At 46.9% G+C, this 23,002-nt stretch overlaps 7 protein-coding genes across 7 annotated transcripts; 3 read left to right on the forward strand and 4 right to left on the reverse strand.

Moving 5' to 3' along the window:
• Nucleotides 1–3,081: 3,081 nt before the first annotated feature.
• Nucleotides 3,082–3,895, reverse strand: F4813DRAFT_389494 (uncharacterized protein; the record flags this gene model as incomplete). Its single annotated transcript, XM_049246842.1, has 3 exons — nucleotides 3,082–3,370; nucleotides 3,418–3,733; nucleotides 3,793–3,895. 3 exons carry the CDS (start codon nucleotides 3,893–3,895, stop codon nucleotides 3,082–3,084), a joined length of 708 nt encoding a protein of 235 aa, XP_049099720.1.
• Nucleotides 3,896–5,119: 1,224 nt separating this feature from the next.
• On the forward strand, nucleotides 5,120–6,775 carry F4813DRAFT_359468 (FAD dependent oxidoreductase). The gene is made up of 3 exons (XM_049243337.1): nucleotides 5,120–5,397; nucleotides 5,465–6,075; nucleotides 6,171–6,775. The coding sequence occupies exons 1-3, from the start codon at nucleotides 5,375–5,377 to the stop codon at nucleotides 6,611–6,613; spliced, it is 1,077 nt and encodes a 358-aa protein (XP_049099721.1). The 5' UTR covers nucleotides 5,120–5,374; the 3' UTR covers nucleotides 6,614–6,775.
• Nucleotides 6,776–7,343: 568 nt separating this feature from the next.
• On the forward strand, nucleotides 7,344–8,308 carry F4813DRAFT_359471 (uncharacterized protein). The gene is made up of 2 exons (XM_049243338.1): nucleotides 7,344–7,891; nucleotides 7,992–8,308. Exons 1-2 carry the CDS (start codon nucleotides 7,448–7,450, stop codon nucleotides 8,163–8,165), a joined length of 618 nt encoding a protein of 205 aa, XP_049099722.1. The 5' UTR covers nucleotides 7,344–7,447; the 3' UTR covers nucleotides 8,166–8,308.
• Nucleotides 8,309–10,244, reverse strand: F4813DRAFT_359472 (uncharacterized protein). Its single transcript, XM_049243339.1, has one exon. The coding sequence runs from the start codon at nucleotides 9,912–9,914 to the stop codon at nucleotides 8,442–8,444; it is 1,473 nt and encodes a 490-aa protein (XP_049099723.1). The 5' UTR covers nucleotides 9,915–10,244; the 3' UTR covers nucleotides 8,309–8,441.
• A 173-nt stretch (nucleotides 10,245–10,417) lies between these two features.
• On the reverse strand, nucleotides 10,418–18,547 carry F4813DRAFT_72983 (uncharacterized protein). The gene is made up of 4 exons (XM_049248837.1): nucleotides 18,512–18,547; nucleotides 11,642–18,456; nucleotides 10,979–11,583; nucleotides 10,418–10,919 (listed from the first exon to the last, which is right to left on the reverse strand). The coding sequence occupies exons 2-4, from the start codon at nucleotides 18,404–18,406 to the stop codon at nucleotides 10,793–10,795; spliced, it is 7,497 nt and encodes a 2,498-aa protein (XP_049099724.1). The 5' UTR covers nucleotides 18,407–18,456; nucleotides 18,512–18,547; the 3' UTR covers nucleotides 10,418–10,792.
• A 582-nt stretch (nucleotides 18,548–19,129) lies between these two features.
• On the forward strand, nucleotides 19,130–21,705 carry F4813DRAFT_359476 (uncharacterized protein). Its single transcript, XM_049243340.1, has one exon. The coding sequence runs from the start codon at nucleotides 19,309–19,311 to the stop codon at nucleotides 21,352–21,354; it is 2,046 nt and encodes a 681-aa protein (XP_049099725.1). The 5' UTR covers nucleotides 19,130–19,308; the 3' UTR covers nucleotides 21,355–21,705.
• An 81-nt stretch (nucleotides 21,706–21,786) lies between these two features.
• Nucleotides 21,787–22,753, reverse strand: F4813DRAFT_359483 (bola-like protein). The gene is made up of 2 exons (XM_049243341.1): nucleotides 22,451–22,753; nucleotides 21,787–22,357 (listed from the first exon to the last, which is right to left on the reverse strand). Exons 1-2 carry the CDS (start codon nucleotides 22,559–22,561, stop codon nucleotides 22,079–22,081), a joined length of 390 nt encoding a protein of 129 aa, XP_049099726.1. The 5' UTR covers nucleotides 22,562–22,753; the 3' UTR covers nucleotides 21,787–22,078.
• Between the last annotated feature and the right edge of the window lie 249 nt (nucleotides 22,754–23,002).

Raw genomic sequence — 23,002 nt, forward strand, 5'->3', positions numbered from 1 at the left:
TGGAAGAGAAACATGGAAGACATTGCGCACTCATGTGTGGGGCTTCCGGCCATTCCTCCGGTCCATGCTCTGTAGGAGCATAAGAGCTAGTAGCCAATGGCCTAAATAATTAGACATGAAGCTCATATCGAAACCGTCCTATGTGCAGCTCTGCTTGGCCATATCGTTACATCCGGCATTCGATATAAGCGCACGAATGAGTGGGAGCTCGCCCGACGACACGCGAGCGGTTTCTTGTCTAAACCTTTTGTACATCTCTTACGTCCTTTTGGTGAGATCGTGCAAGGCTCACTTATAGCATTGTACTTTGTAATAGTCGCAAAAAGCCTAACTACAGCAAGAAACAAAGGCAACTTTTCCTTTTCCTTTGCCAAATCTTTACATCCAACGCAGCTTATGTTCTCTCTTAGATATATCCAGCCTTTAAACTTTCCAACTAGGTCCTAATTAATATCATAACTCATTATTATGCTGGCTACTCACCTCTCTGAGGATCCAGATGTTCAAGTCCTCGTAATTGAGGCTAGCGAAGAGTCAAGACCTAACTGCTAACCCTAGAGTTAACATGCCAGCCATGTGTCAGTCGTTTATAAGCACTCCCTCGAATTGGAGCCTGCAGACAGGTTCCTCAAGTATGTCGTCTTATGTGCGAACCGATACGAATCTAACGCTGATTTGTGGACTGGTAGAAATGGCTTGGAGGTCGATAGCTGCATGTCTACGGTGGCCGTGTGCTCGGAGGAACCAGCGCAATCAATACTTTCATATTCACGCCACCAAGGCTCTTGTCGATGCATGGGCTGATCTCGGAAATCCGGGTTGGGATTGGGCGAACTCCTCATAATCCATGGAAAAGGTAAGCCGCTTAGAAAACTCGCAATGGGGAAGCTTGGGTGAGGGCCCGCTGCAGGTCAGTTTTGCTGCCGAAGAAGCTCTATGGCTAACAGTCGGGAAGGGACACTCTCTAATACGGGATTCCCCGTGTCAATGAATCTCTTTTCTGGACCAATACATGGCACCTTCATGGACCCAGAGAGTATGCATCCTATCACAAAGCTGAGAACTTATGCGGGCTCGGCCTATCTGGAATAAGTGTTATTATAGACAACTGTCACATGGGGGAAATCTTCAAAACCATGTGTACTTGAGTCTAACGGGTGAGGTTGTTAAGCAAGAAAGATTTGAAACCCTGGATAGGCTTCTTCAAACAAGATCCACTACCTCACCCTCATGGCGACGACCGCTATGTGACCTTTGCAGTAAGCCTTGCACATCCACTACCACGCGGATTGACACACATCACATCTCCATCTGCGTCATCCTCTGGCCTCAATATAGACCCAAATCATTTTTCGCATCCTGTAGACATCGAGATGCTATCCAGGCACGTTCAACAGTTGGAAAGGGTCAAGAATACAGAGCCATTGATGAAGCATATTTTACCAAACGGGAAGTGCATCCTTGCAGAATACAATCTCTCGGATTTTGAGGAAGCCAAGAAACATGTTCGCGAAACCTGCATAGGCACTTATTATTTCACTATTTCACTGGTACGTGCTCACAGATGCCTCAAGAGATGGGTAGTGTGGTGGATAAAGAGTTACGCATCTATGGGTGTAAGAACCTTCGGGTTTGTGACCTGAGTATAATAGTACTGCTTATACCTCGTTGTAACACCCAGGCCACAGCGTACGGGATTGCAGAACACGCTGCTAATATCATTAAGTCTGGTATTTATGGCTAATAATTGTTAGATTAGCTAGTCTAGCAAGTTCCAACCCAACCTTTTAATAACCTGGATCGTAACGGCTGCCGTACCTGCACATGCCTACGTGGTTTGTTGGAATTGTCTTAACATGCTCCCTTGGGTCATCTAACGTCGAAGAAGTATCCAAAACAATCTAGATAAGTTGGTGTTACGTCTACATAGGCAGTTAATAATATCGATACTAATGAGTTACCTTGTCGTTAAGAAGGCCTAAGGCTATCCAAGTGAGAGGTTTTGCTTCCTGAAATGTCTCGATTGTGAACTTGAACCTACGACATTGTGAGATGAAAGACTCATGCGATAGCTCTAATTTGGGTGAACCAACCCCTAAGGCGCGTATGATGCTTTTGTTTGAATTAAATTGTAGAATCATAACTATTCTCCGTACTATGTCTGTGGTTGATGCAAATCCAAGGGCCCCCCTATGTGGCGTACCGAGAAAGACAACTGGCTTAGTTACAGATGCTAAAGGCTTAGCACATATCAATATAAATTCAGAAGGTGGAATTTACTGGCTGGTAGATTTTATTTCTAAGGACTGTCCACATGCGCATATCCTGACTAGGGGATGTGATTCTCGGGTTACTAGAGGCTACGTTGTAACGACTAAAGGTCCTCATTAGAATATACTTCACTCTAAGGAATGGAACTCTACATCTATATCCTCGTCTTCGTATTCGTACAAAACTGTCAACCCCACCTCGGCGACGTTTGATACCTTCATGATATAATCATAACCGAACTACGATGCAACACGAACTAATCGGCGTAGGCATTTTGGAAAAGGAGGTTTCTGGGAAGTTTCAGATTCGGTAAAGTGATGAGGCATGAAAACTCATAAAAATCATTACGGTTAGAGGCATTTCTACCAGATTCGGACCAAGATATGTATGTGAATGGTCTAAATATTCCGATAACAACAGCATTCGTATAAAATACCGCCTAGGTAAACTACATTGGATTTACGTTTGCTTTAAATCCAGCCAAAACTCGCTGGCATTTTTCAAAAGGCTTGTTCTCCCTATAATAACCCAGAGCCATGAAAAACGATAACGAGAATGCCACTCTAAAAGTAAAGGCCCTAGAAGTCAAGGGTAAGAAGATAAAAAGTCTAAGCCAATGAGCCTCTAAGGCTATGTGAGAGATTCGTCGAATTTGAGTATCATTCAAGTGAGCTTACCTCGGTGTATTAAAACTCGCCGAGATGATATACCTAATCTACATGTCCACCCGTTGCCCAACCCAAGTATATAGGATCAAAACGCCGTCCCATCCTCTTAGTATCCCATCCCGACCGGTCTCGGCCGGCACAATTAGGCAGCGGGAGCTGCAGAAGCAGTTGCCGCTGGTACGGTGATAGTGGTTGTGGTTGTTCCAGGGACAGAAGTAGCAGCAGAGGATTCTGCGGGTGCAGGAACTGCGGGAGCGGCAGCAGCTGGAGGCGCGCCAGCTGGGGCACCTTGCTTCGCAGGGGCGGGAACGAAGGCAGCGGCATCGAGGGGGATGGAAGCAACTGTCCCTCCTACTACTGCGGTACCATCGACACTAGCTGTTGTCGATTGCGACCCCTTAGCATAGTCGACAATCTGCTGGTCATCCGCACTATAGAGAGTTAGCCTTGTGATACTTAAAAGGGGATGGTTACTTACGGATTGACGACCATGACCTGCCCTTCTTGACAATGAGGCCCTGTGGCGCAGTATAAAAACAAAGCGTCGGCGTTTGTTACAGGCATATTGAACGTGCCAACAGTGGTTTGCCCATCTTGAAATGGAATATGTCCGCTGTGGATACCGCCTTCAAGAGGTGTACACGGAGCGTTCTGAGCACTCTGAGTTACGGTATGATTGCCATTGCTGAACTGGAACTGTATGATATCTCCAACGGATGCCTTCACGGTGTTGGGTACGAAGGTATCCTGTGGTCCACCAACAACAACAGGAATTATCCTATTAGCTGCTTGAACTGTTCATCGTTAGCCATTTATCTACCACGATACTGTTATAGAGTAACTTGTCACCTACCCTTGAACCCCCCAACGTCGACTGGCGTTTCTCTATATAATACCCGAGATGGTCGCGCATTAGTAACTGCGGCAAGGAGGATGGAACTAGCGAAGAATAGCATGTTTGCTACTGAAGAACCGGTGAGGACGCTACGAGGTAATGACCGACAGGGAAACGAATCGTATATTAGATTAAAACGTATGATAATGAACCGTTCAACGGCTGTCTGCTCACTAGGAGGTTCGAAAGAGAGTGGAAGGGAAATAAAAATTCGACTAGAAAGTAAGGAGATGGGACTCGGTTCCCGAGCCGGTGGGCTTACCGTGAGGATATATAGCGAGATACCCAAAAAAGCATATCACGCAATGATACTAACCAGGGCTGTGTCGACAACTGCAACACAATCTCAGCGTAGCGGAATCTTCAAAGCGTCTTAGATGTGGATTAGTGATGCCCCTTCATCCTGCTCCCAAAAGGAGCTCCGAACCGTCCTAAACCCAAGCAGGAGCAGGTTCGGCAGTTGAAAGTCAAAACTCCCAATCTGGTCAAAGACATTTTTATGCAAAATGCGCATTTTGTTCAAGTGCCAAAGCCATTGGTCAAAATGAGCGAAGGTATGGTTCGATAAGTCCCACCCTTTTCGTATTGTGAGGCTCCTTAGCAACTTGGCTACAGTCTGATGATATTCGATTTCTATGCAGATATACCCTCCGCAAGCCAGGGTTCCCAAGGTCCACTTCATAATGGAGATCCTATGGGAGATCAGCCTTTCCCTAGGCGCGCATCATAAAGATTTTCGATGACGGTAAACGGGATCCACATGCTGTCGTAATCTTCAAGCATTCCACCGTTTCTGAAGTTTTTCGGTACGTCTTGGCAAGCTTAGCGGTCTTGGCTGAAGATGGGTGTTGTTTCAAATCAACTTCAGATGCTCCATCTGAAGCATCTCACCTTATAAATCTACTAACTTGGACGATGTCCATGTATTTCGGCGTATTTAATCGGCAGTTATTAGCGGATACACTTGCCTTGAGCCGGCGCTTAGGAGATTATCTTCGCAAGGTATCGGATAGCTGCTCGACAAACGTCGTTTAAACTTGCTACATTAGGTACCTAGGTATATAACTTTATGATAAAACATATATTGCGCCGGGAAATATCTCCGAAATTTACTCGGCCGTAACTCCCGTGATCTGTACCTTCTATTCCTGCCACTTTCGGCTCTCATAGCGGATGGTCGGCGTGAGTAACCGGCCCCACCCGGACCCGCTCCCACCTCCGATGTTCGGCCGCCGTAGCTAAAGATGGTAATTTCAGTTACTTCTAGTATTAGTTCAATTCAATTTCTCTCTCAACTCAAGCTATTGATGAATATAGGCGATAGAAACTTCTATAAGCCTCTGCGCTACCGGAATCGGTTTATTGGAATCACGTCCCATATAATAAATATGTAAACTTCCTGCTCGTATTCTCTTTTAACCCCCTTAGTTTCCGTAAGCTGTGTAATAAAGAAACAGCCTTATTGTTACGCTCGGACTGTTCCAGAGAAAAAAAAAACACACTTACCTCCATTAAGCTACCAAGACGCATCTCTCTCACGATGTCGCATATAGTCGTACTGGGGTACATTCTCCTATATTAGTAGCCCTTCATTACGACACAGACATCTAGCTAACACGTCGACCCACAGCGCCGGTGTCATCGGGCTAAGCTCCGCTCTACGAATCCAGGCCGAAGGACACGCCGTGACAATCGTGGCGCGGGACTTTCCTTCCGGATCTGAGACGATTGACGCGCAAAGCCAGATTAACTACACTTCGCCATGGGGAGGGGCGCACAACAGACTTGTACCCCCCACCAACCCCGCCGAGGAGCGGGAACATGCCATGAGCCTCCAGACTTTCGACCACGTGCGTGCCGTACAAGCACGCCACCCGGAGGCCGGCATCACTTTCATGAAAGGGATTGAGTATCTAGAGGCACCTAATGAGGCATACCGTGCGCTTACCGAAGAGAGAGCGTGTACGCAGCTAGGTATGAAGGGATTTAGGCTGCTAAAGAAAGGGGAGCTTCCGGAAGGTGTTGAATGGGGATGCGAGTACGACACGTGGTGTGTTAATCCTATGGTATACTGCAGTTTCCTACTGCGTAGGTTCGCGATTCTTGGAGGTAAGATTCTGCGTAGAGAAGTGAGAGACCCGAGGGAAATATTCTCCTGGAGTCTTGAGGCGGGGCCGATTGATGTGCTAGTAAACGCTTCTGGGATCGGGTTTGGCGACGAGAACATGTTTATCACGAGGGGTGAGTTGCTCCTATTTCATTCTCTCAATACCAAAAATAGGTACCTACCCAGGTACCTAACACTCTACGTGTCTCAATACTAAATATCTGCACAGGCCAGACATGCCTCGTCGCTAACCCGTGCCCCGTGACTGTCACGCGGCAAAATGCAGACGGTTCGTGGACATTCTGTGTTCCGCGGAATTTTGATGGCGGTACCATCATAGGCGGCACGAAAGAGCCTGATAACTGGGATCCTAATCCGTCACTAGAGGTCCGTGAGATCCTGCTGCAGAAATTTGCTGCTACTTACCCACAGATCTTGGGCGGTGAAGGCAAGTTTACGGTTTTGAAGGATATTGTGGGTCGACGGCCGACTCGCAGAGGCGGTATACGACTGGAGAGGGAGGAAGTAGTTGACGGACAGACTATCATCCATGCATATGGTTTGGGCGGCCGAGGCTATGAGCTGAGCTGGGGTGTTGCTGATGGGGTATCACGGCTTCTGGAAGAACACTTGGACTCTAGCACGCTAGGAAAGGAGGAAGCTAAACTTTGATATCTTCATGGGCCAGTACGAATGGTATCAAACTAAGAAGATAGAATCGATTGGAAAACATACCTATATCAGGTGGTGAACGTATGTATTATCAGGCGTTTATGTGGCGGTGAGAGAGCGCATATCAAGTACTTAATAAATAGGATAACTAAGGGTACTTGCAGCTTCTTCCTATATTTGTGCTGTCTGCGTAAACTTAATGCCAGCATTCTCAACGGTGTTACGCACTAACTAAACGTTTGGCTGGTATTGAAAAATAGCGTTGCAAAAGAAATTAGAACGAATAAGAAACTATTTTAACTATTGCTAAAAACTGAAAAAGAAAAGGATTTATAAAATATAACTAAAAACTATTAAAAGATAACTACCTAGGTTAGGTAGTTTTGAAATATGAGAAGTCTTTCTGTTTAGAGGTATGTACTTCAAAACAATACTTAATTACAAGCGGCCAAGTAGCCAAGTCTTTAATTAATGCGTAGGGTGCTTGCGTCAAGTTTACCTACGTACCTTTAAGGTAGATTGATAGCATAAATAATACAAAAAGCTATCTTTCAAATCGATCAATATAAACGGTATCAATAGATGACTCACAATTACTCTATCACTTAAATTAAAGAGACGATAAGCAGTGTGGAGGCCATCTACAAACGCGCTGTTCTTACTACTTCATTCCTCACTAACTAACAGCACTTTTCCGTGAAGCTTCATCTACCTAGGAAAAGAAATTCACAGACCTTCAACATAAATACCCAGGTAGGCACCTCTCTCCTATCCAATATTTTCATCTTTCCTGATTCACCCTAACCAAACCCCAAGAAACCATCATCCGCCAACATGGCTCAATCCTATTTTCATCCACCACCCGATCCCACCGACCCTACCCTCAACTTGAGGGCATGGCAGGATGCAACCTTCCACGGCGTCGACTATTCTAATAACGCCTGCACCGCCATGAAAGAGGGCCGATTTGAAGAGTCCGTCGAGCTGCACAAGAAAGCTCTCGAATCCAAGCTGCGCTTCCACCCCGCAGACTCCATCCAGGCTGCCATCAGCTACAACGGCATGGGCGAAGGCCTGCTGCGCGCGGGAAGATTGGAAGAAGCAGACGAAGCCTTCCAAAAGGCGCTGCGGGTCCGAGAAGGAGGAGGCCCGGTTCTGGATGCGGCAGTGACCCGTGACAACATCGGCCAGCTGCGGGAGGCCCAGGGCAGATTCGCCGAGGCTAGGGAGATACGCATTAGAGGCTCGGGAGAGCAGATGGTGTGCGGATTCTACTACGTAAGTTTATATATTCCCATCACCCATCACCCATCACCCATCACCCACCACCCTGAATATAGGATTCATAAACGTGGTAAACTAATCATATACCCTGCAGTGCCCCCATAGTCGAACGTTCACTCAAAAAGATCTGAAAGCCTGCGGTGCATGCCAATCCGTTTTCTACTGCTCTAAGGAATGCCAGAAGCAGGACTGGACCAAGCGACATAAGCCGCTATGCCAAGCGCGCCAGGCCGAGGGACAGTCTAGCAACCAGGGAGCTGGACAGTAAGGACCTATCTGAGAGAATAGGATTCTTGGGCCAGAGAAATGTACCCAATGTGCAATAGGTTATGTTAGGTACCTAGATATGGTTCAGACAGTACCGTGCTAGTAGCGTTAGTTGCGCCAGCTTCTCCATCTACTGATATGAGTCTCGTTGTCTTTTATTTACGCTGCCATTGTACAAACCTCCAGTCTACCTTGAGTGTCGTGTATTCGAAATAGTCTATGAATGCTCTCTTCAATCATAGAGAAGAGAGTCGTAAATCTACATTAGTTAATGTCCCTAGACCAAAAATGTCCAGAAACTAGGATACACGAACTCTTCCTCGAATATCCGCCTGACCTGTTCAAGAACAAATTTCTCGACCTTACCGACGTTTTTCAAGCTCTGCTTCGTCCCTTCTCTTTGTCCAATTTCACTCTCCACCCTAACCTCCTGTAGCAAACTTCCAAGCCTACCTTTCCGCGCGCTGCCGGCAGTTCCTATACCCTGCTCGTCTCCATCTCCACCATTGTCGTCATCCTGCCCCACGGCAGCAAGGGCATCTTCGGGGCTTAAAAAACAGAAGTGCACCCGTTTCCTAATATATGCGACGACGCCGACCCCGTCGAACGTAAGCCCCGTGATATTCAGCTTTACCGGAATCCCTACGAAGCTCGGCATCGGGTAGTCGAGCAGGATCTCAGCGGTCAACATCAGCTTCACATCACCTGCGTATTTGATGCGGAATACAGCTTGTAGATCGTCTATCCTGGGCTCCCGAAACTTCTTAGGCGCCTCTTCCTCCTCCTCCGAGGATCCTTCGCGCGCCCCTTTGCCGTCGGGGCTGCGATTAGGCCGAGGCAAACCTGTCATATGTGTCGCGCTCGTCATCCTGTCTCTCGTAGGCGGTCGTGACGGACCGGCCGATGTTGGTGCGAGAGTTGACACACTATGTTTCTCCCGGAGCGGGTGCGGCATCGGCGAGAGCGAGGTTGGGGGTAGGGTAGGGGATGGAACTGGAGGGTAATCTGGTATAGAAGCAGAGCCCTGTGAAGGCTGTCTGCTGTGATCGCGACTTCGCGAGTATCTCTCTGATGGAGGTGTATGTAGGCTACCCATCTCCAGCCAACCGCTCAAGTGTTGCGCTCCGGCGACGGCCGCTAACGGCGTCTGCGTGCCGGACCAAGTAGTCGCGAGCTTTGACTGGAAGTAGTGCATATTTGCGGTACCGCCAGGCACGCCGGGCGTGGGAACGCCGAGTCCTAGGAAGGGGTTGCCTATATCGGGAGTGCCAGGGGCGCTCCTTAAACCAGCGACGTGGATATGAGGCGGATATAGACCTTCGGGATGATAGGCGGTCGTTCCACTTTCGCCCTCACCACCCCTGCGCCCGCTCCCACCCCTTCCCTCTAATCTCCGAATCTGATCCGCTCTCCTCTTACGCTCGGCGGCTCTAATTGCTTCGGATATCTCCTCCGAATGCCCATGTCTTCCTCTCTCATCATCCTGCACAAGACTCTCATCCTCCTCATCATCTTCGTCTGACGCATCTGAATTTTCCTCATAGAAGTCTGGTAGTGGGTCGCATATGTCCTTCAGCACCACATTTGGTGGTATGGTACCAAAGGCGAAGTCGTGGACTTTGACGGATTTGATAAAACGCGGTAGGGGAACGGCCTGAAATTTGGTGTGAATGAAATCGCGGATGTGTTCCGCGAGTGCGGCACCGTCCGGCCCGCCCGTCAGCGTCTCCCAATTCAGGTCTATCGACATAACGGCGGTGGCGTATGATAATCTATTATGGCTGAGTTTCCCATCATCTTATTTTGCTCCTGGTGAAAAACAACGGTAAGGTTACTTCATACCATGATTACTTGTGGTGTGAAAAGTGAAAATTGAAGACTGCATAAGGTATGTAGCCGTGTTGACGTGTTGAATACAATTCGTACCTACCTGTCAGCCAAAGTTCAAAATGTTAGTTTTTAAGTTGAGATAGCTGAACTGCTAAACCGTGGATAGCAGACCGCCACCAAATAAAGTCAGCAGATGTTAGCGTCTGTGGGGCTCTAAGCCTCGGATACCCAGCTGCCACTCAGCTATAGCGGTCCATCTAGGTATTGTATTGTACAATACCTAACCTTAGGTACCTAACTTACCTAAATTCCTATTTAGGTACCTATGTCATGTTCCACATTAATGTAATGGCCTTATAGATTTAGGTACCTAGGTACCTAATCGCTGTTTTATTAGTACCTAGGTAGTACTTAGATAGAACACCACGTTCACTTCAACTTTGATGATTGCATATCATGGGCTTTAACGTAGGTACGACATGGACTACCCAACTTTACCAGGAATACAGCACCAAAAGTCAAAAAGGTACCTAAAGTATTAAAATGGGTATTCGCTATCAAAAGATAAAGAGCAACCTTTCACGCTCTTGTCTCGAACTGCTTTCGTTTATCCACGTCTCGCTATCCCCGTATTGAGGATATCATGCTGCCCTATGCCCATCCGTATACTATAGGTCAGGTAGTTACCTTTTGTAAAACGCCTCATCAACTCGTTTCGTGGTTAACGTCATATATACCATCCGTACAAGATACCCACCCCTCTGATCATCCTATAGTAAACCTACGAAGGCGCGATACCTATGTTGCGCCTACATCCGTTGCTACTTCGTCTCTTCTTGCAGCATTCATTTCCGCTCGTGGGGGTCTCGACACTGGGAGCGGCGCACTAGGCTGGTGCCAGCAATTCGGTGCTTCAAGGATATATCTACGCCGTTCTAAGTCAGTACGGTCTAGTTTCTTTAACGTGTTAGAGTAGTAGCGTACCTGGCCATAGCCTCTCTGAATCTCGATTTGTATTCCTTTGGGCTGGTTACGGTTGGTTTATTACGACCGCCGCCCGCGAAGCCGCGATCCTTGATCCAGCTTTCAAGTTTCTTGTCCCATGTGTATGTGCGGATGCAGTCAATGATACCTACAACTAACTCTTTCTTTATCTCATCCACAGCGATCATCAGGGAGTAATCCATGACGTTCTGACGGGCTAAGAATAGTGTATCGTTCCAGACCGAGTCGCGCAAAGTTTTCTTCGAGTGTTCCCTCGCGAAAAGCGGCGATTCATAAATATAGTCCACCATATTCTCGTCGAGAAGAACTTCATTACGCTCTCCAGTTGACTGGATCTTTCGGTTTCTCATCGAACCCTTCAAGTCGAAGATCCTCGTAGGAGCCCGATCATAGAATAGGTTTTCCATAAGAAGCAAGTCCAGTTTGATCTCCGTGTTGGTTACCGGGTTTTTTATAATGACTTGAAAGAACCCTAGCATCTTGGCAATTACTGACGGGAGATCATGGAAAAGCGCCTCCGCCATTAAACCGAAGTACGCCGGTGCAAACTTCAAAAAAGCAGCTGTCTCCACTGGCGACAAAGACTAGTAATATAATCAGTACATGCGCCTACGTAAGGATGGAGCTTACACGCTTGCTTACCTTCATTACCAACCGGTCGTCCTGAGTCTTCAAGAAAACTGACTTTGTCTTACCACCTTTAGAATCCCATTTTAAACACCGAGACAGAGACTCAATGATGCGGTCAGCGACGCCGCATTTCCGTCGTAAAGCGTCGAATTGCTCGGCATAGAAGATTTTAACCAGCATTTTTGCCGTCCCTTCGGTGAATTGATACTTGTAATGGGAACTCGTAGTGTGAACAAGTTTGGTCTCCAGTTGACTTTCGGTGACATTTTCCCCAATGTCTGAGTGCACCTCAGAATGTGCGTCGTCCTCTGTATCTGTCCCTGCTGAAGCTACTACGCTCTCACCATCCTTCTTGCGATAAAATGTGCGAAGCTTCTCCTTATAATCTTCGGAGCTCAAGGCGAACGCAATGAGCGAGCTTGGCTCATCTTCCCGGACAATGATGTCGGAATCGATAAAAATATGGTCAGCTGCATTTAGGGGGTAATCTAGCGGTGGCCATTGGCTAGCTGAGCGTTCATTCCAAAACGTAGTCAGTACCTTCATGAAGTTGTTCTTGTCCTGCTTGGGAAGTTCTATCGGAATCTCCGCGTTAGAGTCAAACGACTCGGCAATCTCTTCAAGCGTCGTACCGTCGATCAACGAATGCTCTGTGTCGCTTTCCCCTTGCTCATCATCTGTAGGTCCTAAACTATTGTTGTGCGCCTGGTCATCAGTTTCACCTTCAATAGCAATTTCATCTTGACGTCGATGACCATCTTTTGGAAATAGCATGTCTTCTGTTGGTGCTTCAACAGCCTCATTTCCTGGAGGGGGGCCTTCTAGTCCTAATTTATTCTTCAATTTGAGATTAACTAGTCCCGATGTGGTCGCATGCTCATCCTCGGCAGGACCTGGTTCCTGTACGGCCTCATCCACGTCTTCGTAAACCTCAACTATAGCTTTAGTCGTGGAATGCTGGAGGAAAGGCCTCGAATGAGACATTCTTAGTTTTCGTTTTTCACGATCTTTTTCACGCTCTTTCTCGAATTCACGACTGAGCTGTTCGAAATGTTTACGAATAGTAGACACCCTAGAGTCTTTCTTTCCAACAAAACGGGGAATAGACGACTGGTTACCCTTGCGATGCGGCCGGAGACTACTAAAAAGCTTCTTCTCACTCTTAGCGGATTCGCTAGTTGCAGCCTTCCGGAGTTCGCTTCCGGCTATCACCTCTGTAAAAGGTCCCTTGTCTTTATCCTTGTCCTTGTTGGTATTAAACATCTTTTTACCTACTGTAGAATGTAGGCGGGGCAAGGTCGGAATACTATTCACAGGGTGTGATATAGCGCGCACCATCGGTGGCGAAACGTTTAATCCTATCCTGCGAGAAGAGCTGCGCTCTGGCGTCTTTTGAGACTCTCCAGCGGTCCCAGCCCGCTCGTTTCCTACATATCCTGCCGTGCTCGTGCTTTCAGGCCCCAACGAATGCTGTCGTCGGCGAAGTTGTTCAACTTGCTCAGTTAGTGACATAGGCGGTACCGTGCTTGTTGCCAGCCGTGGCACAAGCTCGGGGGATAATGCTGAGACTGCATCTGTGACATTTGGTACCGACACTTCCAGGGTACCGACGTGATTATCCGGTTGGCTTGGGGCGGAACTGCTGGGCACAGGTGATTTCGGTGTCGCAAGATCCAGTGGCTCAATCCTCTCTAGAGTTTCTTCCTGAGGCGGTACATCCAGTGGGTTTTTTTCTTGGATTACATCAAGCTGAGAAGTATCCGTATTAGCTTCTGATTGTTGAGTATCCTGCTTGTGGTCGCTTTCCGGCATGTTTGTCTGAGTACCTGTTTCGTCTGTGATATCGGTGGCTTCGTTTTGGACTTCATTGCTATTAAGAGATTCCTTTGATTCGTCCGTGAACATTTTACGAAGGTGAATCATAGTCAGCTTTCGAATATCCTTGTCAGAAGGGAGAAAATCAGCTTCAAACTTGGCAAAAGCAGCATCCCATTCGGCCACCTTGACCAGCATCTCTCGTAAAACTATGTTAAATGGAATTACTTCATAATATTTAGATTCCATATATTTGTCCTGAAGCTTCCGAATAAGTGAGGTGTGATCATCATGTATTCTTTTCGATAACCGCTCCATTTCTGCCTTACATGGTTCGGCCTTTTCAGGGATGATATTGTCGGTATTAATTGCTTTCAGTCGTGATTTGACAGACGTCGTGAACCGCGTCCAACGCTCTTGAGCATTTGTGAATATTTCATTTTTCATGTTGAGATCATGCCCAACATTCCAAGTAATTCTGGCTCGAGGTACAATGATTTCTAAGAGGTCGATGGGGTCGTAATGGATGCGTACAACCTTGCCGTTCAACCCAAAGTATCGTATATGATCGCGATGGTGGTCGTGAGGACAGTTCCAACCCCCCAAATCCTCGTCTCTTACTAGCGTGGTACCCCTACTCCAAAATGATAGTTCTAGGTATTTTCCAAATGAATACTTCCAGGTCCCTCTGGACATCTCTATTTCGCTAGTTTCTCGCTTGCAATGCTTACAGTAGCTCCACATCATGATATTGTCTCCGTGGAGTCGGCCTCCAGTATCTTGTTCAATGAATATAGTAATTCGTGCTTCGCCATGAACGTATGTTCGGTGATGCTCATACAATTTGCGATCACATCCATTCGCTTCGCAGGTTGAGTCGGCGCCATAGCAGATATCCTCAATGTATTGGCCCAAAGTACAATCAGGGTCCATACCGCTGCTTCTATCGACGTGCTCGTCGTAAAAGCCAAGTGCGATCAGATTCGGCTCCGAACACGGGATCTTAGTTTCAGTACATATGACAGAATGTAGGACAACAATGTTCTGGTGGGCGTAGGGCTCGAAAAACCCAATATTGCCCTTGATGTAATTTTCCCATTGTCTTGTTTGCGTCTGATAGTTGTAGAGAGCCCTGTCGTATTCAGCATCGTGGACAGCATGAAGAATTTCCATAATTTGTCTAGGGGCGTTATGGCCTGTCTCGAGAACCATTTGCGGTTTAATAAGCTGGAACTTTGGAGGATTGGACTTTTCGTTGTCTACGCGCTCCTCAATTACATCTTGATCCCGCAACCGTTTTAAATGAGCCAACTTTCTTTCCTGCTCTCGAGCTTTCATAAGTAGATATGGTTTTGCGAATTTGACGAACGGTGAAACAGAGAGGATTCTTGTTTGATACTTGGCCACCATATCACTATAAAAGGTTGGCATAGGAACATCTTCTGGAACAGAACTTTCGTGGGCTGCTTGAGAGTGCGTTTCATGGAGCGAAATTAACTGGCTGGCTGGTTGGATTGATAAAGGCTGATCTTGTGGCACATTGCTGTCCTGTGATACTTCAATTGCATTCCCGGGGGAATGATCTTCTTGGCTTGATGGTATCTCATCTTGAGTTATGCTGAGCAAACTTTTCTGCGCATCATCGTCGATTGCGGCCTTGGTAGGTAGTGATGGCTGACTGCTATCAGTGGTTTGAGTAGAATCTCTCGATATATCTTCGTCTGTAGGAATCTGGATAAATGAATCCCGCATCAGACATGACTCGAGTTTTAGGTTATATACTACATATACCATAAACTCAGTTATGTGCTTGAGCTTCGCAAGAATAGGCGTAGATGCACCTCTGAGGGCAATGGTACAGCCGAGATCTTCTAGGTAGCTAGATAAGAAGATGTACGTCTTCTTTCGACCTGGGATATCCTCATTGACGAACGTCTTCACCTCGTAACCTGTACTTTTTCCTGTCTGGAACTGATGCGGAGGAAGCGCCAACATATCTACAGAAGAGATAATCTCTGTCTCTAGGCATCTCGAAACAGCCGAGAGCACGGAAGGCTTCACGTTGTAAGCAACGGAGATTTTCGCGTCCGAAAGAAATTGTAACGCAAGACCTGAGACACTCTTCTCGGCTAACAACAACTGAGGGCGGAGGGCTATAATCCTATTCACTAACTGTTTTAAAAACTCTCTCTCCTGTTCGATAACAGGTTGAAGGCTCATGAATTGTTGTTGATGTCGTTGGTATTCGATCGGAAAAGACACAATAACAACACGAGGGGTCGACATGCGGCGTGGCATGCTCTTTAAGGCCAGTTTTTTGGTAAATATTACGCCTGAGACATAGCAAGTATCACTTGGCCTACCTCCTGGGATCTTTTTGAGCTTGACGTAGTGCCGAATATCGATGTCATCTCCTCTATCGATATCAGGGTCAACGGATGAAGTACATTTTAAAAGGATTGGCATTAAGGCCTTCTCCCAGGCGCTTACGTTTGGCACATTGGAATCTTCAAGCAATTGTCGCAGGAGCTTCCGGACGTGTAACAAACTCGCCGGGTTAAGTTCTAACCGAGGTTCTTTATCCCCTTTCATAGAAGAACTCCGAGTGAGGCGTGGCAGCTGGGATCCTCCTGGAGTGTCAATTGCTGGGAGTGTCTCATTTGATCCAGTTGGACCCCTTATCACGGCCGATTTAGGTCGAGGAGAGCGAACGTGGTGTCCACTAGCAATACTCATGTTTCGTCGTCTGGAGGATCTTGGATGAAAATCGTCCAGGCCACGGCTAGTAAAACTTACGCCACTAATGCTTTTGTCCGTTTGCGCTCGGGTTCTAAGTTTCCTCCCGGCATTAAGGTATGCCAAACTCGACCTCTCAGGATCCGTCGCAGGCGACGCATGAAATTCGGATCCAGCTATAGCCCCCGCAATGCTCATCTGTTCGTCGCCACTGGATTCGTCCGACATAAATGGCGCTAAATCTGGATCGATGACATTGTCGTCATGAAAAGCATGCAACCCGGTTTTTTTACTTGCCTCTTCCGTTGCGGATTTTCGGAACGGTGCTCTTTGGTCTGGGGATGGTTTAAGGCGATTCCATAAATTATGCTTCGAATGGTGGCGTCTATGGCTAGAAGACTGTGGTCTGCCTGAGGTATTAGACTTCAAAGACCTAGACGAACTTGGCCTACTAAGCTGTGGAGTACCAATTTCCAACACAGCCGAGTTGCGGTTTGAGGATTCACCAATGCGTCTCGCAACTGGAATAGCCATCATAGGTGCAGTTAATGATCTCTTGTCATCGTCAAGGTCGTCCGTTCTCTCAGAGATACTAGCATCATCTCGATCCATTTTTGAGAACGGCGAATACCCTCGCTTAGATTGACCACTACGGAATATTGCTGGGAGGAATGAATCATCGGCCGAATCGTCAGACGCAGCGCCGTCTTGTCTTTGGAGGATGATACCTAAACAAGGCTTACATACACGGAGTGTCCCCTGAACCCCAAATCGCTGGCCAGAGATTATAGACGTACATCCGCTATCAAAAATGCAGCCGCATGTTCGACAATGATGTTTGCGGCGGAAAGCGGTAAATGGAGCACCACATAGGAAGCATTCCTTGCAAGTCTCATCGGCCATCCAGAAATCTTTACTTAAGACTTGTTTTCGCATGGAAGCTAATTTCGCGTTGACAATTTCCGGAGCGCCCTCGTCAGTAGTCGTGCCTGGAATCCTGTATTCGCCGGATCGTATTCGTTGAGCCGAGGGAATTTGTGCAAACGACTCATGATGAACACTGTTATGAGCAGATGTGTTAATGGGGCTATGTTCCGTTGTACCTCTAGATAAGGAAGAGGATCTAGAAAGATCGCCAGAAGCTCTAGAATAGCTAATCCGGTCAATTAGAGCGGGCCTTCTGATGGCATCTTTAGCGGAAAGCAAAGCGGGCTGAGGTTGTATGTAAGAGTCCGGCGAAGTCGAATTAGGGGCTGTAGAAATGGGTGGCATAACATTAGATCTCTTTATAGGACTAATAGGAGTATCGGTATGCTCATCTACAATTAATCCATCCTCTCGCCTCGAATGACTAGGAATTGCAATCTTGTCAAGATTAGAGGCACGCTTATTTCCGGGTGCATCATAGATCGACGATAACTCCGGGTTCGGAATATGTTGCCCATCGTTTGACCTGCTAATACTCCTTCCGCATCCTCTACTTGCGCTATCTTCAGTCTTGGCTGACGTACCCCGAGATCCGTCTTTGAAAGCACTGACATGTACGGGCGCTACAGCGGCTGTCGCTTTTGTCATATTCGGTATGCTTTGACGGCTTGATGAGGCAGATTTTGAAGTCATAACCCCAGTGAGATTAGTAACGGATGAAGCCATCGTCGACTGGGGTTGCTGAGATTGCTGGGATTGGCTTTCGCTAGTCGGAGCCGCACTTGAAGAAGCAATAGTAGAAGTCATCGGCTCAGACTGGGATGAGTTGAAAGTTGAACATGTAGCGCCCGTATCGGCTCTCAGTAAAGAGGTAGAAGGCTTGGGGCCTGTGGTGGTAGTGCTCGAGCTCTTCTTCGATGCAGTATCCCCATCGATCGATTCGGAATTCTCTTTGGTATTTGTATTTACCACTAATTTTTCCTTCCCACTAACCCCAACAGCCTCTTTAAATCGAGAATAGAGTCCACTCAAGCCATTTTGCACAAGGTCGCTCCCAATTCCTTTGCTTTCTGTAGTAGCTATAGATTCCGGCGGTGGCGCAAAGTCGTTAAAGGTGGTTAGGACATCTTTTTCCTTGGCGGATATATGTATTTTGTCAAGAGCCTGGGCAAGTTGGTCTTTGTCGATTTGAGGAGAGGTAAGAGATACCGAGGCGATGGATTCCTCGCGAGATTTAGGAGCAGAAGAGGATACTGTCGAGGGAGAGAGTGGAGTTGGGGGTGGTTTTTTATCAGACATGGTGGCGATCGATTTGAGACATGAACGATGCAGTCAAGCTGGTCAAGGTGCTAAAGCCAATACTAATCAGTACCGAGGAAGATAGCTTATACACTCTTGATTTACCTTGACAGCTTTGAGGGTTCCTGTCAATACGCGCTTCTATTTACAGCTCTTATAAGTGTAGAAGAAGAAAGGTTCCCTCGCAAGTTGGTTCGGGGTGTCTCGATAGCCCATGCATTTAGATATCTGAGAAGCATAAGCAACATGAACGGAAGAGGCCTTAGCGAAAGCGGCTACCTAGGTAGCCTTACCTATGAGGTAGGTATACAGATTAATATTAATAAGCGATCTACTAGCAATGCATGACGACGGCTGCCATAAAAAGAAAGGGCAAAGCTACTTCTTACAACGAAGTAAGGATCTTGGTAACTGCAAAGGACCGAGACTGGTAGATAAGAAAGAGTGATGCAAGAGGCGGGCATGGGAAGCTTTATCCAGCTGCGGTCCCACTCTTTAGCATTTAATGCAGCGGCAAGCTGCCTGACGTATCCTCGTAGTGTGTTTTATATATAAGGTACATGTAGTTGACTACATCCGAGGTACTTCATGCATGGCAACACATTCATTGGGAAAGTTTGTATAACCCGAGCTCGAAGGACTTTAAGACCCCGCAACGCCAGCTGACTCATTAGCACGTGAGTTCGCATGTCGCTTTATAGCTCATTCTCCACTGTCTAATTCTCTAACGCGTCAAACGCGTTAATCGATTCATCTTCCAACTTATTGCCTCCAATCAATACGTTGATTTAGCGATGGAAACGGGTGCTAAACCAACATAGGAGATATAATAATACCTCGTCAGATATATTGCGACCTTACTTCATTAGTATCATGAGTACTATTGAAGCCATCAGTTCAAGATGGCAAAGCAGTCTAACCTAGTCCCCAAACTTAGACCTCCGCCAAATCTCCTTGGGCAAACAAAAATCCATCGGTGTCTTGTCAAAGTTGGGAGCGACCAACAAAAACTTTTGGCGCTCTCTAATTCCTGGGCACAATTTCTCAGCAGATCCTCTAAGCCTTTTCTAAACGTACCTCCTGAAGTACTACAGGATCTAAAGGAGTGCTACTCTCGGCAATTACAGCCAACACAGTCAGACGAAGCTATTTCATCAGCTGATGCACAGGCAGATATAATTGATCAGGATGAAAAGTATTCTCAAGTTGCTCATTCTGAACCTGACGCCGAAACCGATGATGAGGGGCGTCAAAATGAGCCATGGTCATCAAGCCCTTACCATCACAGATTTATACCTGAAAGGACGAGTGATGAAACCCCTCAGCAGCCGTTTATCACACAAGTACCATCTATCTCCCCTCCTCAGCCTACGAAACCTACTCTGTCTAAACCACAAGCCCTTCCTCCTTTCCCACAAAGTAGCCAAGAGCAAGAAGAACCTCTTGAGGTTGAGGTGCCGACTGGTATTAACGACAATGTTCTTCCTTTCGGAAAATTAGGTGCGCATATGGGCACCACGCCCCCTTCTGCTCAAGTGGTACCCTGTACCTATGAGCAGTTGGAGCAATCGTCTATGGTATCAAAAACGAAGCCGAAGCAACGGATATATAAAGAAGCCCCTGAATTCTATCGCCCGGAAAAGATTAGGCCAGTATCAGCTCATCCCAGCCTAGGCGTTGCAAGATTAGAGCATGCTGTTGCACCATTTCCTAATGCACAGAGTTCCGAATTAGGGGGCAATCCACCATCTTCGATTATACCATCTACTGTCCTGGATGCGGTTCCGCGGAGGAGTCCTCCTGCTTGGCAAGTTAACCGACCTAATTCTCCATCCGGGGATCCTCATATTAGCCACGATGGTATTGAAGCCCCGGATTCTCCACAAACTCAACCACCTTCACCTGAATACAGCCCTCCAACGCCGCAGCTCAGATCTTCGCCACCTGTTCTATCTATTCCTCGAATTGCATCACCAATCATCAGTCAACCACATTCGGTATCTCAAACGCCATTTATTCGTTACACTATAACGTACCCAAACTACAATGGAAGCATCAGTGACTTTGTGACTGCTTGTATGTACATACAGCTCCAACAGCGAAGGATACGAACGTCATTGTACGATGATTTTATTCGAGCGTGGCATGAAGGTTATCTACCGTATGTTCAAGAATGCGATAATGCCGAGCCCCCCGTGAAGGCGTTAAACGCCATTGACTGGTATAACCAGATTGACGATGATCCGGTATTTACATCGCGAATTATCATAAAACAAAATCTCGAGTCAACTCTTAATTCTTATCCAGATGAGCTGAGCTCAGCTCGAAGTCTCCTGGGCCTATCATCAGGACAGTCACAAGGCCCAACGAGCACTCCTGATGCTACTCTTCTGGCAAAAGGTCACACATTGTCGCCAGAATTTGCTGTTACGGTAGATGCCATGCCTAGCGGAGAAGGCCAAGATATTCCAGCAGTAGAGTTGACTAAAAGTGCATCTAATGATATATCCTTAGCGGCTACATCCACACCACTGAAGTCACATCACAAAAAAGTCATCCCAGTCAACCAATCGATAGGAGAGATCGGTCCAAAGCCAATTAAAACTAAGGGTCTTACGCGATCCTTCTCCGAAGTATCTCGTTACAAGAGGAAATCAAGCGAAGCGCTCAATTCTTCCTCGCCTAAGAGGGTATCAGTCAACTCCCTAGCTGGACCCGACTCCGGGATTAATACAGCCGCTGCGAAGCCTGGAGTCCCTAATAGTTCAGCTCGAGGTTCTCCCACGCCTAGTTCTACAGCGGAGAGAAAGAGGAAATACGCCGACGACCCGAAGAAGAGAAGCGAATCGTTCAAAAAGTTCTTAAAGAGGCGGCATAAGTGGGAAAAGGACAGCATTGCGAGCTCGGCGCCTGTGAGCAATACTCCGACGTCTGCCCAGAGAGAATAGAAATCGGCGTACAAAAGTTGTACAATATTAGTAAACCGTGTAAACTGGGAAATGCTGACATGTTCTACGGTTTGTTGACTTACGGAGTTTCAGGGGTACTTGTGCGTATATCGCGAGCTTGAGATACCCTGATTTACGATTATTTACGTGTCTGGAAGACAGGTATTACATATCCCTTAGAGAATTTTACGTGAGACACTCAGTGTGTAGGTACTACCTTGCCATAATATTACTACTACCAACTACATATTAGACGATAGTTGACTCCAATTCCTGACTATGAAATATAGTAAGGTATATTCGTCACGAGGTAAACTAGACCGTTAGATAGGCCTTAATAGTAAATCGGTGTTTATCTACATACTTACATGTGAATCTTAACACTGTGACTTCTGTAATTATTTTGGTATAGACATTATTTCCTATGCGATACTAACAAGTGCTGAGAAATAAGATAAGAGAATCAGATGTAAAGCATATGTGAATCATGAAGCTGTAGAGCTCATCAGCTAGGTTAATTATGCCTCGTATTTATTACCTCAGTTATCAAAGAACATTTTCGCGAAATTATTAATCGTCATGTATTGAGCAGCTGTACATACTGCGATTGGTGAGTCAAGCTAGAGAACCCCTTTCATATGTACACCAGTATCGTACATATCAATCATCTCCACGCCTCAGATTTTAGCCTCAGCTAGACTCAGCAATACTACCTAGTAGCGCCCTACTGCTGCTGCTTCTCCTGCCACTTCTGCTCCTCCTCAGGGGTCATAGTACGCAGCTGTAGCGCGTGAATGCCGCCTTCCCGAGCCATCTCGTCGCCTAGAAGCTGGTAAATAATGCGATGGCGGGCCGGCTGCATCTTGGACTTGAAGGCATCGGAGGTGATAACCAGTCTGAAATGTGTCTCCTTGGAAGTGTTACCCACCATAGCCTTGTGGTGAGAATGGTTGGCAGAGTCGTTAAAGATCTCCAGTCTAGAAGGTTTGAGGGCTTCGGTGATCTAAGTGCGAGAGGGGCCAACGCGAGTTCAGATTAGTACGACAGCTTACTATATTATACTCATTCGGGGCCCCGAAGCTGAGTGTGCATTTACCTTTGCCCGAATGGTGTCCTCCACCGGCGTATTCGACGCCCCGGATGATGCCATAATGGAAAGCTGTCTGGTTACCCTGCCGGTCCAGGCTCGCACGTGTCGCTGCAACATATATGTATGGTAAGATGTAGGGTTGAGATGTAAGGTTACCCCTTCTTATCCTTTGGCCTGGTTTTCTCCCTTCGAAGCCCAAGGATCGAACCTTTTAAATTCCCGATCAGATATGGCGTTGACTAAAATGGATGGGTAGGGTGTTAGTAAGGGTTATAGGCTGACGAATGATAAAAGATGGAAGATATCTGCATTAAGCAGGTACGTACCTAGCCTAGGTACGTATGTACATGTATGTAGAGGCCCGGGTTTACCTAACTCATCCAGGTTCGCGCATATACATAGGTACCTATGTACATACCTGAGTACCTACCTGGCCTTGAACAGTGGGGTGAGACTAGGATATTTTCAGCCGGCCGATGCGGACCGGCAAGAACGAAGAGTTGCTAGAATTAATTGGCCAATAAGAAACATCTACGGCAAAAAAAGCGACCCCGAGAT

This window comes from Daldinia decipiens, assembly GCF_022478715.1.
Source record: "Daldinia decipiens strain CBS 113046 unplaced genomic scaffold F4813scaffold_16, whole genome shotgun sequence".
Classification (NCBI taxonomy): Eukaryota; Fungi; Ascomycota; class Sordariomycetes; order Xylariales; family Hypoxylaceae; genus Daldinia; species Daldinia decipiens.